At 39.0% G+C, this 14,274-nt stretch overlaps 1 protein-coding gene across 7 annotated transcripts in view; it reads right to left on the bottom strand.

The window, feature by feature from the left end:
- HECTD4 (HECT domain E3 ubiquitin protein ligase 4) overlaps positions 1–14,274 on the bottom strand; it is a 184,963-nt gene that overhangs the window by 121,184 nt on the left and 49,505 nt on the right. For all 7 annotated transcript variants that reach the window (XM_041728411.1, XM_041728412.1, XM_041728415.1 and 4 more), the window contains exons 2-7: positions 12,540–13,057; positions 8,609–8,698; positions 7,868–7,998; positions 4,762–4,870; positions 3,893–4,031; positions 611–781 (exon numbers count right to left, since the gene is read on the bottom strand). In XM_041728411.1, the coding sequence (XP_041584345.1) occupies positions 611–781; positions 3,893–4,031; positions 4,762–4,870; positions 7,868–7,998; positions 8,609–8,698; positions 12,540–13,057 (1,158 nt within the window). The remainder of the gene's footprint in view (positions 1–610; positions 782–3,892; positions 4,032–4,761; positions 4,871–7,867; positions 7,999–8,608; positions 8,699–12,539; positions 13,058–14,274) is intronic.

Genomic DNA, 14,274 nt, shown 5'->3' with positions numbered 1-14,274 from the left:
TCTGGCTAACTACTACTTTTCCTTCACTACTTAAAATTATCCACTTATTTGCTCACTTGTTTATGGTTAATTTTTTATCACTCGACCACTACCAGCCCAACCCACCCACTAGGCAGAACACAAGCTCCATTAGAGCAAGGATCCTGCTCACCTTGCCCATCACTGTAGTCCTACCACCTAAAGGCAACACGGCCTGACTCACAGTAGGCATTCAGCTAGTATCCACTGAATGAATGCGTTCACACGATTTTAATCGTCTTCACTATCAGAGACTCCCAATGTGTACAATAGCCCCAATCTTGCCACTGCATTTTACCTCCATGTTTCCAACAAGCCCCACAAGCATTTCTACTTAAAAACCCCACTGCCTACACATCAACTATTATTATCTGCACTCTGTTGCCAGATTAACCTTCAGAAAGCTTGGCTCTATCTGTGTCATACAACACCAAACAAAACCTTCAAAGAAATCCAAAAGAATAACCAATTCTGAGGCAAAAGTAAACACACTGTACATACTCCAACTTTTTCAGGTCCTTTGTAGACCAATACAAAAAGAAGCCCAATGGAAATTTCTTGCAACACCACAAAATGAGAAAGTGAATCTCACCACAAGCTCAAAAATGTCCATGAAGACAGAATGTCCCTTAGGTGTTTTCTCATTCAGACTGGCAGGGGACCAGATCCAGTAGAAGTAAGTACCATCTGAAGAAAGGTGCACAGTGCTCAGGGTGCTGCCAACAGGGAGATGATTGGCTGGCATTGGGACCATCTGGCACACCTGGACATGAGAGGGAAGAAAGTTTCATTAGTGCAACATATAACTTCCAATGAATTCTATCAGTTCCTCACTGATGCTATTATTCCAAAATCAGAATTCAATAGGTTTCCTGGTCAAAATAAAACAGGTATTTCTAACAGGTGAAAATTACAGGACAAAAATATAAAAATTCTACAATGGACCATGTGACATATAAAAACAGGCCAAAAGTATCTGGATCTGCTAACCATGTGTGTTTTATCAAACATTTATTTAAAACAATGCTTTAGGGCAGTCTGGGTGGCTCAGCAGTTTAGTGCCGCCTTCAGCCCAGGGCATGATCCTGGAGACTGGGGAATCAAGTCCCATGTCGGGCTCCCTGCATGGAGCCTGCTTCTCCCTCTGCCTGTGTCTCTGCCTCTCTCTCTCTCTCTCTGTGTGACTATCATAAATAAATTTTTTTTTTAATTTTTTTTTAAATTAAAAAAAAAAATCTTTAAAAACAAAACAAAAAATGCTTTAGAGAAACAGTACTTGCTAAAATTTCCTTAGTAACTTTTCCTTAGTAAGAATTTCAGACAATTAGTTATATTTAAAAGGGCAGGGATCATCTCATATTTACTTTTAAATCCCAACACCTAATTCTGAGTCTAACTCAAAGTTATTTAATAAATGTGGAATGAAAAAAAAAATAAAATAAATGTGGAATGAAGTGGAAAATGGGCAGAAGGAAGACAACAAGGGAGGCAGAGAAAGGAGTGAAGGGGAAAGAAGAAAGTGAACAAGCAAAGGCACATACAAGGACCTCACCCAGCACATGTGGGCTTACTGAGATGAACAATGTCCATCAGGAGGAAAAAGACAAAACACCTAACCTCTGTATCAGGCATGAAGCCATGTTTCTAATACTAACCATCTTTTGGTTTCAGTGTAACAAAGGAGCTTTGCAACATTTCACATTGAACGTGTAATTACATACTCATTTTCACTGCCAGAGAAAAGCCCTTAAAAAAATGAGAGAAAATGGGGACCCAAAAAACTGCTAACTAGGTTTTTCAAAAATGCTGAGGGTAGGAGCAGAACTGAAAATCCCCAAATAAAAATAATTAGAGAAGGTCAGATGCCTTCGGGAACAGTAAGAACCACTTTCAGTTACTCCATCTCTTGGAGTGAGTCACTCGTATTCCTAAGGTTACTTCTGACCCTTGAACTTATTTCATATGAGCTTTTTTCCAGACTTGTTTTGTCTATTTCAAAAGTTAAAAACTAATGTCATTGCTGTAACCACATTTTGGAACTTAATAGTACCACGAAATCTAGAACATTGACAGCTACTGATTCACCTAAGTTACCTCCAAATTGTTCCAATGCACATCACCTAGTTAGTGACAACACGGTTTTCTTGGACGAAATTGAAGTTTTTGCAACAACACAGAGGAAATGGACATTGCCTCAAATAAAAACCATGTCCCAAGATTTAACATCCGTTTAATTCCTAGGCTTATGACTCTACTTCAAATAAATATAGGACATATTCTCATCTGTCTGCATTAGTAATAAAAAATGAAGTAAATAAAAATGAAGGGAACTGGGCATCAATTTGTTTTTTATTCACTTAATTATCATTATTATTTTTTAAAGATTTTATTTATTTATTCATGAGAGACACACAGAGAGAGAGAGGCAGAGACACAGGCAGAGGGAGAAGCAGGCTCCATGCAGGAAGCCCGATGCGGGACTCAATCCTGGGACTCCAGGATCATGCTCTGGGCCAAAGGCAGGCACTAAACCACTGAGCCACCCAGGGATTCCCTCACTTAACAATTATTAAGCAGCTACTGTGTGCTTTGGAGATACAACAGTGAATAAGACTCAGTCCCTGTCCACCAGAAAAGGCACATTTGAGTGACAGACAAAAGGAGATGTAACATCCCTCGAAAGTCCTGCATAGGGACACCTGGGTGGCTCAGGAGTTGAGCGTCTGCCTTTGGCCCAGGGCATGATCCCGGAGTCTTGGGATTGAGTCCCACATCGGGCTCCCTACGAGAAGCCTGCTTCTCCCTCTGCCTGTCTCTCTGTGTGTCTCTCATGAATAAATAAATAAAATCTTAAAAATAAAAAAATAAAAAATAAAAAAGAAGAAGAAAGTCCTGCACAGACTACTCCCAGGGCATTCACCCCACAGATGGGAACTCTAACCATTCAGTTCATCTTTGGTTGAAAAGCAGAAAGGTGTATTGTAAAAAGCTCAAACTTTAGTGCTAAGAACCATGTTCTTATGCTGCCATTATTGTGTGGCCTTGGGCAAGTCCCTTAACATTAGAGCTACATTCCCTCTCTCAACAATAAACACTTGCCAAGTGCTTACAATATGCCTAGCCTCAGTTGCCTTGTCTTAAAATGAAACTGCCATACTTCTACCTCACAGGTAGAAGTATATGTAAATTGCCTAGATCAGGGCCTGGCACAAGGACACTGATAAATGACAGTTACTATTATCAATCAAATGCAAGGCACTGTGCTATATTCTGAGCCCACGAAGATAGGTAAGATAGGGTCCAGACTTAAAGGTATGCATGGTAGTGGGGAAGAGACAAGAGCAGGTGATTTCAGCATAATGCAGCAAGTGCTATGATAGAGTGCTATATTTGGAAGCACTAAAGATGAGCTCCAAATCCCTAACACATAATGATTTTATCCAAACTCATTTCAAGGCTCCCATTCCCACAGAAAGGCTGTTTAGAATAAATCAAATAAGGAAATGATGTCTTCCCAAAATAGATCTGGCAAAAGAAAAAAAAAAAAAGACAGCTAGTATGTATACCATTTTTGACACTCTAGAATTTTTGGGATCATAAAAGTTTGTTGATGGCCTTAGAATCTCTTAGAGAGCACATTCACTCAGCTCATGTGGGGAAACTCTAAGATACCAGAGGAAAAAACAGAATGCCCAAATGGTGACAATTAAAAGGATGCTACCTATGACGGCAGGAAACTAGATCAACTGTGCTCTTATTCCTTCTGATGAGGTCAAGAACTTCCCTCACTGTCTCCAAAATACAAAAGACAATGTCTTGGGTTTTTTTTTTTTTTTTTTCTTTCTTTCTTTCTTTCTTTCTTTTTTTTTTTTACCTGAAGGGTATTCTGGTCAATGACCTGGAAAAGGGAGTGAGGTTTATTATCAAAAGATACAGGCCGGTGGAGAAGATTGCCACTGCCAAAAGCAACCCATCCTGGTTCCAGCTCCTCATTCCGGCAGTACACAAAACCTCTGCAGAGGAAAAAAAAAAAAAAGGTATACAGGCTAAGAAGCCAGGCAGTGTTCAAAACCACACAATGAGCTACAACAGACAAACATTTTCCACCTAATTTTTAAAAATGACTAAGTATGCAAAATATTTAAAGAAGAGTAAATATACTATATTAACTTTGAGACTGACAAACTACAACAAATATTAATTTTTTACAACAAATTAAAGAGGAGAAAAAGTTGGGAAAAAGATCTAATTAAATATAATACTATATATATATATATATATATATATATATATATATATATATATATATAAAGGTTTTCAAACTGTGGTTTCTTTTGGCAGCAATTCACAGATCTTATACCCCAAATGCAAAACACTGCTAATCCAACGTGAAATCCAAGTACAAAAAGGCTTGACTAGAAAAATGTCCATTCATCAACATGGAGAAGTCACTAATATTACAGTAATTCCAATCACAGAGGAATTTCTGGCTAGAAACAATGACCTGAGGGCTACCAAGCTCTTTAGAGTCAAAACAAAGCCGAAATGCATTAACAGAACAAGAGTCTACTAATCCAAGAAAACCCAAATTACATGAAGTTGTTCAGACTTATTTAGTTAATAGCCAGTCTTGGCGAGGGATGGGGGGGGTAGGGGATGCATCCCAGGTGTCTTCTTCACAGAGATTTGTATAAAGAGGGAAATGTTCCAGCCAAATTATTCAGCAAGTTCCGTGCAACTGACCTGAGAGTACCATGTAATCCAGACCCCAATTTGCTTACTCCTCTTCCAACTGAGTTAGTAGTATACAGGTAAAGACCATCTGCCGTGAGACAGCGCCCCAAGTCAGCATCTGAAATAGTTTTTTCACAGGTAATTATATATGCTTTTTCTAATGAAATTATAAACGTGCTTTTTCTAGTGAAAAAGCCATTAGGAGGTGGAGTGAGAGATAATCTCCCACTTCTAAATAAGTGCTTCAATGTCATTTCCAGGAAAGATGGCTCCAACCCCCAAATCAAACATCTAAAATGCATGTGGGATGAGGAACCAAGATCAGGGAAAGAGGTCAGAGAGTTAATAGCAGGAGAACTTGGTTCTGCCTGCCAGAAGTTTTCTTCTTTTTTGAATAGCAAACATAGAGTCAAATTGATACCTTCCTAATTCTAATCTGAAATGATTCGGACTACAGTACTTTCACTAATGATTCTATAGTTAAAAGGTGTGAACTTTTAAGAGCATTGGGCACTTATTAGTTGACCTTGGGCCTTTTTGATCTTCAGTTTCTTCATCCATAAGATGTACCTCAAGAGTCACTGTGATGGTTAAATGAGATAACACAAGAAAACATCCATATACTCTCTGGTACAAAAAAATGTTCCAGATAAATGCAAATGACATTATATTGAAATACTAATGAAACACATGAAACTAAAATCTGCTTCTGTGGACTTTCCATCCAGCGACTGTTTCCCCTTAGCTATATCCTCAGCCAGCTAAAACAAACAGTATCACTCTGCAGAAAACAGTTTACTAATTTAGCCTTCTAAAGAATCTGTCTTAAAAAGAGAGCTTATAAAACTTTCAGTATTTTCATAATCATTTCACTATGTTTATCTACTACTTGGCATATTAAAGGAAATGCACAACACAGCACTCATATTAGTAATGAGTATGCTGTTAAGAATTCAGTCTACTGAGTGCCTGGGTGGTTCATTCAGTTAAGCATCTGCTTTTGGCTCAGGTCATAAACCCGGGGTCCTGGGATGGAGTCCTGCATCAGGCTACCTGCTCAGCAGGGAGTCTGCTTCTTCCTCTCCCTGTGCTCCTCCCCCTCTGCTCATGCGTGTGCACTCTCTCTCTTAAATAAATTTAATTTGACTTAATTAAAAAAAAGAATTCAGTTTGCTAATCCAAAACAACTAGAACTTGTAACTACTGATTTCTCAAAAAACATGTAAAGTGAGTAATCATTTTTAAAATATTGGGAAGCCTGGGTGGCTCAGCGGTTTTGTGCTGCCTTCAGCCCAGGGTGTGATCCTGGAGTCCGGGAATCGAGTCCCACGTCAGGCTCCCTGCATGGAGCCTGCTTCTCCTTCTGCCTGTGTCTCTGACTCTCTCTCTCTGCGTCTCTCATGAATAAATAAATAAAATATTTAAAAATAATAATAAATAAAATAAAATATTAATTTCCCTCCTTAAAAGATTTTAACCTGGAACATATAAATATCTGTTTATTCACCCCTCTTTAGATTGAGGTCAAGGCTTTCTGAGGAGGAGTCTGACACAGTGTGGGAGCTAAAGGGACAGATTAAACCAGACTGGCCTCAAGTTGATACCTTTTGAAGCTGAGTGACGAATACACAGGATTGACTAAAGCATTCTTTCAAGTTCTATATCTGTCAAATGTTTAAAAATAAGATTATTTTTCTTGTAATAATTTAAAAAGTATTCTCAAGGTAGAAGCAAAATTAAAGGTACAAGAGAGTGAAAAACAAGTATATCAGCTTAATTCCATCATCCTCAGTAAGAAACTACTCCAAGGGAAATATTTAAGTAAAAATGAGAAAATAAAGGGAATTTGGTTTTGTTTGAAGATGTCAATTTCAGCCTATAATATTTAAGAACTTTTTGGATATCACAAGCTTTTTGCTTCTCCCATGGACTCCAGTTGCATCATTTCCAAAAGTCTTGCCTGCTCCTCTTATGAGCTCACATGACTATTTGTTACAACAGTGGACATGAACAACACACAGGCCCCGGATGAAAGGTGCACAGGGCTCCTGTTGCTTAGACTGCACCCCTTGTCCTTCTGGTTGCCCCAGAAGTCTGCCCCCATCAAAGGTTCTATATATATATATGTGCTGCCAAAGGGAGCACTCCATCATAAATGAAAGGGTGAGTAGTAGAGTAGACTCTGAATCCCATACCTAATTAACATCAATTTCTTAGAGATTCACTTTAAGTCTTTCAGTAAGAAAACTGAATATTTTAAAAACAATTTCCTAAGGTGTTTTAAATTTCTATTTCATCAGTTATGTAATGTTTAATGATACAATTATAATAACAATTACAACAACAAAGCTTTGAGAGCAGGGTGGACTCCTGGAAAGCCTGTGACTCCACAGGTGGGAGTGGCAGTGTACACACTGCCTAGAAGTGGCTGGCCTGCCATGCCACAGAACCGCTCGGTACATCTACCACGCGCAAAATGGAGAGGCCTCCTTCATCCCACAAGTCAGGCAAATGAAAGTCAATTAAGAGAGTTTCTGCCATTTTCACAGAAATCAGAATAAACAGATATGGAATACATGTGAAAGTGTAAAAACATTTTAATCCAACCCATTTTATTAAAGGAGATCTTAATTCATGCTCCTTTGAACAATTCCTTCCTCTCTCTCTGTTTTTTTTTTTTTTTTTTTTTTTTGTGCTTTTAGGATGGGAAGGTTCATCAAAACACCCCCTGATAAATTACTAAAGGAAACAGCAAACAGCATCAGGCTCAGGCAGCAAGATCTGATACTCTGTTCACAGATATAAAAATTCAACTTGAGGCTCCCATGCTCAAACACAAATACCCAGGAGTCAACTTAAGTAATTCTGCCTCCTTGGCTAAAATATATGGATGATACTGTTTTCTTGCGATAGCAAAACCTATCCATTTTCTTACCTCACTGAGTATCAGCTTTTACACTTTTACTGATAAAGCAGACAATGAACATACTGTATAGGAACCTAGTGCTTTTAATTAAAAGGAACACAGTTCTATCAAAATCATTTGCCACAATGATCTAAAACCACTCTCTTCGCATCTTAATTTCAATCACAGGAGCAAAAACCCTTACATTACCTTTATTTTCAGAACTGGAGCCAGTGTTGCTATCTGGTGCAGGTAACATGTCTTCATACCCCCATGATACTATGTGTTTGCCACCAAGCAAACAGGAGGGGGATCCAGGCCCCCCTTCCAAAAGTAACAGCCTAAAATTGGGGAGATGGGAGAATCATAAAGACACTAAGATTATCCATTTCAGCAAGAAAATGAAAGTAATCTTACAGAGCAGACAACTAAAATAGGTTTATACAAATATATATCTGGAAAAAATATTTGTGTTTTCAAATTTAAAAATTACAAAGCAGTACTTACAGAAATGTTATAATAAAAGTACAGCTATGTGTACAATGTATAGGTTTTATATATACATTTATATATACATGGTGTGAGGGTAGGATATGAAATGAGGAGGCACTTATATAAAAACATTAGAAGTGGTTATCTTTGGATAATGAGATTATGAATGACTTTCAGTTTCTGCTTTACACCTTAACATATCTTAAAATCTGTAATAAGAATTCATTATAAGCTATTACATTTTTGTAAAAACCCACAAAATAAAAAATGAGAATCAGCATACCCTAGGAACACTTGCAAAGAAGGAAAGATGAGATAAAAATTTTAAGATGAATATACTTATTTTAAAATACAAATCATTCATTGATAAGGTTAGCAATCTCTTATGAAAATTTTATTACGCACAAATCTCCCTTATGTGGGGAGGAGGGGGGCTAAGGATCCAAAGTGATAGCTTACCTATATAGTACATCAGCTACAGGCAAGGACCCCAGATCAGTCTGTTTCTGTAACAGATGGACCGTATGGACAAAAGTTTTCAACGAGCCTCTAAAAATAAAAGGAGAGAACAGAAAATCGTCAAAATTAAAAAGCCAAACAACATGATTCATCTTATTAACCATGTGAGAGGGTGCCCAAAGGGGTCTATCTGTTTCTGCCGGTCAGAAGACTGTTGTACCAAATATACTAGATTCTTACAGATTACCACTGCCTCATACAAAGAAGTCACTATGTGAGTGGCACCAGTTATGCCAATTAGGATGTTCTCCTTGCATATGTAAAGGTAAACAATTTTCTCCCCAAAATAAAAGTTCAAAACCTAAAGCTCAAACACAAAAAACATGTGGCTATTATGCTTGAGTACTGTTTCATAAAGTCCTTCTCTAGTCTAGAGGAGAGATTTTATAGAAGGGGGCTATACTTAAAGTCTGACAGTGTTTCCAGGCTTTGTTTTTAAATATCTTTAAGTTCATCCATTTCTTTATTTTTTTTTAAGATTTTATTTATTTGAGAGAGAGAGAGAACATATAATGGGGTGGGAGAGCGGGAGAGTGGGAGAGAGGGAGAGAGAAGCAAACTCCCTACTGAGCAGAAAGCCAGACACAGGGCCTGATCCCAGGACCCAGAGATCACGATCCAAGCCGAATACAGACGGCTGAGTCACCCAGGTGCCCCTCAGTTCATCCATTTCACATAACATCTCCCCAAACCCCATCACATTAAATATGACTGCAAAGAAATATTTTCAATTAATATATATATTTTTTATTAAGTAAAGTTTACCCCCAAAGTGGGGCTCGAACTGATGAGCCAGAGATCAAGAGTTGCAAGCTCTACCGACTGAGCCAGTAAGGTCCCCTCAAATAATAAGTATTTTGTGATTAGAGGTGTTCCTTCTGCTTCCCTTGCTGTGAAGCATGTGACTATAATGCTCGCAGAGCTTATCATTACCTAATTTCCTTTTGGTTCTCAAGGCTCAAGACTCTGAGAAATCTAGAATATGGTCAACAGGATCTTTTTTTTTTTTTTTAAGATTTTATTTATTTATTCATGAGAGACAGAGAGAGAGAGAGAGGGCAGAGAGAGAAGCAGGCTCTATGCAGGGAGCCGATCAGATGCAGGGAGCCGATCAACTTGGCAGGGCTTAGATCAGATGGGGGCTTAGGAGCCATAGGAGGACTACATTTTATTCTGAAAGCATGATTCAGTCTGGTAGGTAATAATACTTCATAGCTGGTTTAATGGTCTTAAATGTTTCAGTGTGCTTTAGCCCCTTTATTTTAACCTCACTGCATGCCCGGGAGACAGCCCTGTTGGACAGATGAAGAAGCAGAAATCCATAGGAAATAGATGACAGGGTTGAGATGGGGCAGTTGGTGAGTGGCCCAACTCTCAACTTGAGCTTTTTAGACCCTATCTGCTGCCTTCCTGCTTTATATTATTCTTTAGTTTTGATTTTTTGAACACCAGAGATAGTGAAAGGGGCAATTAAGTGGACTTTAAGCTAACTCAGTCCAGTGTCAGATCTTCCATTTCTTTTGGGGTTGAGCCATATGATGATACCTAGCAGTGAAAGCCTTGGCTGGGAGAAGGCAGTGTTCCAAAGTCTGCCTATCTTAAATAGGTGATCATGTAGTTCATAAAATGTTCTGTGGTGATTTATACCTGGGATCTGGCCAGGTAAGTCCTGTGCATTTTAAAAGCACCTTCTTTTAGATCTTGTTGACCAGGGACACCTGGGTGGCTCAGTGGTTGAGCCTCTGCCTTTAGCTCAGGGCGTGATCCTGGGTTCTAGGATCGAGTTCTACATCAGGATCCCCGTGGGGAGTTTTCAAAAAAAAAAAAAAATCGGTTGAACAAATAAATATTGTTATTCCCTCTGCTTGTGCTCTCACTCTTTAAATTTTTTAAAAAATATTTTACTTATTTATTCACAAGAGACACAGAGAGACAAGGCAGAGACATAGGCAGAGGGAGAAGCAGACTCCCCATGGGGAGCCTGATGCGGGACTCAATCCCAGGACCCCAGGATCATGACTTGAGCCACCCAGGTACCCCTCTTTAAAATATTTTTTTTAAATTCTTTTTGGTAAATTTTCTCAAAATGGGATTTTATTTTAAGATTGTATTTATTTATTCATAGAGACACACACAGAGAGAGAGAGAGAGAGAGAGAGAGGCAGAGACACAGGCTGTGGGAGAAGCAGGCTCCATGCAGGGAGCCCAATGTGGGACTCGATCCCAGGTCTCCAGGATCACACCCCAGGCTGCAGGCAGTGCCAAATTGCTGCGCCACTGGGGCTGCCCTCAAAATGGGATTTTTAAAAGATTTATTTATCTATTTGAGAGAGAGAGAGAACGTGAGCATATGCATGGGTGGAGGGGAGAGGGAGAGTCTCAAGCAGACTCCTCACAAAGTAAGCATGGAGCCCGACAAGGGGTTTCATTCCATGACCCTAAGATCATGACTTGAACCAAAAATCAAGAGTCAGGCAATTAACCAAATGAGCTACCCAGGTGAGCTGAAAATTTGCTTTTAGATAGGATTATCTTTAGACAGTTTTGGAATGTCGATCAGGTCATGACCTGAGCCAAAAATCAAGAGTCAGATGCCCAAGCAACTCAGCCACCAAGGCACCCCTCCAAAATGAGATTTTTATATTAATAACAAATCTATTTAGGGCTTGAAATGGTCTTCTACAAATGCAAAATATCAATCCAATATAAAGCCTTTCCAGGAAAACTAATTTCGGTGCTACACAATAGGGTCTCCAGAGTTAAGCTCATGTCAGGATTTCCACAATCTTCAGAGTCTTCAGAGATCTAAAACTAGGCTATGACAGTTTGCTCAGGGCAAAGAAACTGACAATAAATACTGGTGCCATTTTGCCTTAAGAAAGCCTGGGATTCAACCATTTGAAGGTCAACTTTGAAACCATAAAAATAAGGGAAAAAGTAGTCTTATAACCAAGAACTTCATAATCCTCCAAGAAGAATTTTCCCACATATGCTTTGCTAAAAAAAAAAAAAAAGAAGAAGAAGAAGAAGAAGAAGAAAGAAGAAGAAGAAGAACTCAAAAGAAAATTCTGAAGGGAATAGGACAGATTAGTGACATTAATTAGTGACAGTAATCTGTCAGACCATGGTCCTAATTGGTCTCTAAACAACTAGCTTAGAGGAAAGTAAGGGCAGTGAACGTTTTTCCTCACAAAAAATGTGCCAATGATCATACAGGTTACTGGGCAGGAGAATATAGAGACCCTCTCCTGTAAAAAACACTCCAACATTTCCTATTGCTAGTAGTAGATCAATAACATCTGCTTACACCAAAGGATGGCACACTATTAAATACAGACATATACAGAGAGATCTTTCAGTTAAATTAATGGAGACAAGCATCATGGTCAAGAAATATAATTTGTGATCAAGTCTGTGTGACTAAGTCTAGAAAATAACCCACTCACTTGCTGATACACTCCTCAAAGGCACCCACGAAATAAATTAAAAGCTCTACAAACTTTCTGACGGTCCTTCCAGGATAAATACAGATAGGCCATCCTCCATTAACTACTGGATGTAAAGCACTAATCATCTAGGGGGGGTGAGTAGATAACAGCCAAGGGTTGGCTCTCCCTTTTAAGCTGTTTTAGCTTTATCACAGGATGGCAGACAGCAAATACTTGAACTTAGGCTCCAGCTCAGGTTCCTGGTGCCAAGCTCTGGTGAAAGTATCTTATGTACTGCTGATGTAGTGAAATTCAATACTGCCAACAAAGGACTACTGATGTTAAGACTTCCATCACATATGCTTGCCTCTCACTCACTCACTCACTTACCCCTGGCAGCAGCGGCCACGAGGTCACTAAAGAGGGCTTTTGATGGTCCTTACCTGGCACATGCCAAAGCCACCAGAGCAGCAGCAGCATTTTCTTTTTGTTTATGTGGGATGTGTCGGCCTGTGTCAGAAGTGTCCTCTAGCCAAGAGCACAGCAAAGTTTCAATTCCATTGAGACAGTCAGCAGGCTCCTTGGTCAGGCTCAAAGGCTGGCAGTCACGAAGGCAGTTCAATAGCACCTCAGCAGTTATGTTACAGAGAGAGGGGTCCGTTCTGCTCTGGGACTGAATGAGGGGGAAGACCAGCAGGAGCCCCATCCGAGATGTGAAGGGAGCTTGCTCGGGTTGCTGCAACAAGCCCTGGCGTTTGAGCAGAGCCAATGTTTCTTCATCACCCGAACTTTCTCTTTCATGCTGTTCTTCCAAGGCCAGCTGGCGCTGGGCATTCCATAGTCCTCGCAAGGCATTCAGGCGGTATTCTAACAGGCGGGCATAGGCATTGCTCTGATTTCCACAAACAGAGCGTAAACGTTCAGCTAATTCCGTTGGGTTCTTGGTCTCAAATGTTAAAATCTAAGGGAAGAAACGATAAAGAAGTTGGTACGTACTGTTTTCACCATGGCTTTCATCTATAGAAGCAAAATATATCCAATGGTATCTAAAAATAGTCCACATAAATAATCTTAATTGTAGCCAAATACGAAAAAATGTGCTGTAAAGCCAGGTATTTGCTGATGGAGATATTTTTTCAATGGCATTTCTGCTAGTGTTCCAGTTAAAAGTAATATCAGACCTAATTCAAAGAACCGAAATCATGAAAACAGTTAAGTATTGAAGTCAAAAATTAATTCAAGTAATTTTTTTTTTTTTTTTTTTTTAGAAAACTGAGGTACAAGTCTTTATTCAATGCTCTTAGGTTATAATGTAAGTCTCTACCTCCCATTACCAGGTGGATTAGAAGTGAAAAGAACAAAATTTTATCCTCAGAATCAAATATACCTACCCATAAATGATTGATATTGTATTGTTCTTAAATTTTGAAGAACACTCCATTCTTACTACTGCTAATCCATTATTTCAACTGGTGACATGGTATAGATTTATTCAGTTCATATTGATACAGGAATCATACTATTTTCTTGCCAAAATATACAATTAATTACCAGGAGGCCTCTAGATTTTCAGCAGTTAGGGGAATAAAATCATTAAATCCTTAACGAAAAGAAAGGAACCAGCTATCAAGATAGAGAATTTAACTTTATGATGCAAAAAGTTTATGCATATAACTTCAACTAGGTTAAAATGAACAGACTATTGTCAACAACAAAGGAGGGCACTCTGGGGGCACGCACAATGAAACAGACTATCAGGCGCCAAAGGTATCTGGTTCTCAGTAGACCAGAAAGTCAGGGTGAGAAGAGGTTTGAAATAAAAGCAAAGAAAATTCTGTCATGACACTGGCACTGACATTTTAGAAGGTTATAGATCACTTTATTTCTCTCAGAAACCTGCAAAAATACTTTTACTACCTCAAGTTTTGCCCTTAAAAACTGTTAGCCCGATAAAATAACAAAAACTTGCAGAACAATGTAAACACTGTAACTGCCTCGCTTAGCTATACACCAAGTCACTGAACTGAAAAAATGTTCAGGTTAAACAAGTTCTGGGGCGCCTGGCTGGCTCGGTCCATAGAGCAGGTGACTTGGTCTCAGGGTTGTGAGATCAAGCCCCATGTCGGGTGTGGAGCCTACTTATAATAAATAATTCCAATTCAAACAATGTACTTTGTT

Source organism: Vulpes lagopus, chromosome 14 (genome assembly GCF_018345385.1).
Source record: "Vulpes lagopus strain Blue_001 chromosome 14, ASM1834538v1, whole genome shotgun sequence".
Taxonomy (NCBI): domain Eukaryota; kingdom Metazoa; phylum Chordata; class Mammalia; order Carnivora; family Canidae; genus Vulpes; species Vulpes lagopus.
Note: the sequence above shows the minus strand (reverse complement) of the source record. Positions and strands in the feature narration are given on the sequence as shown.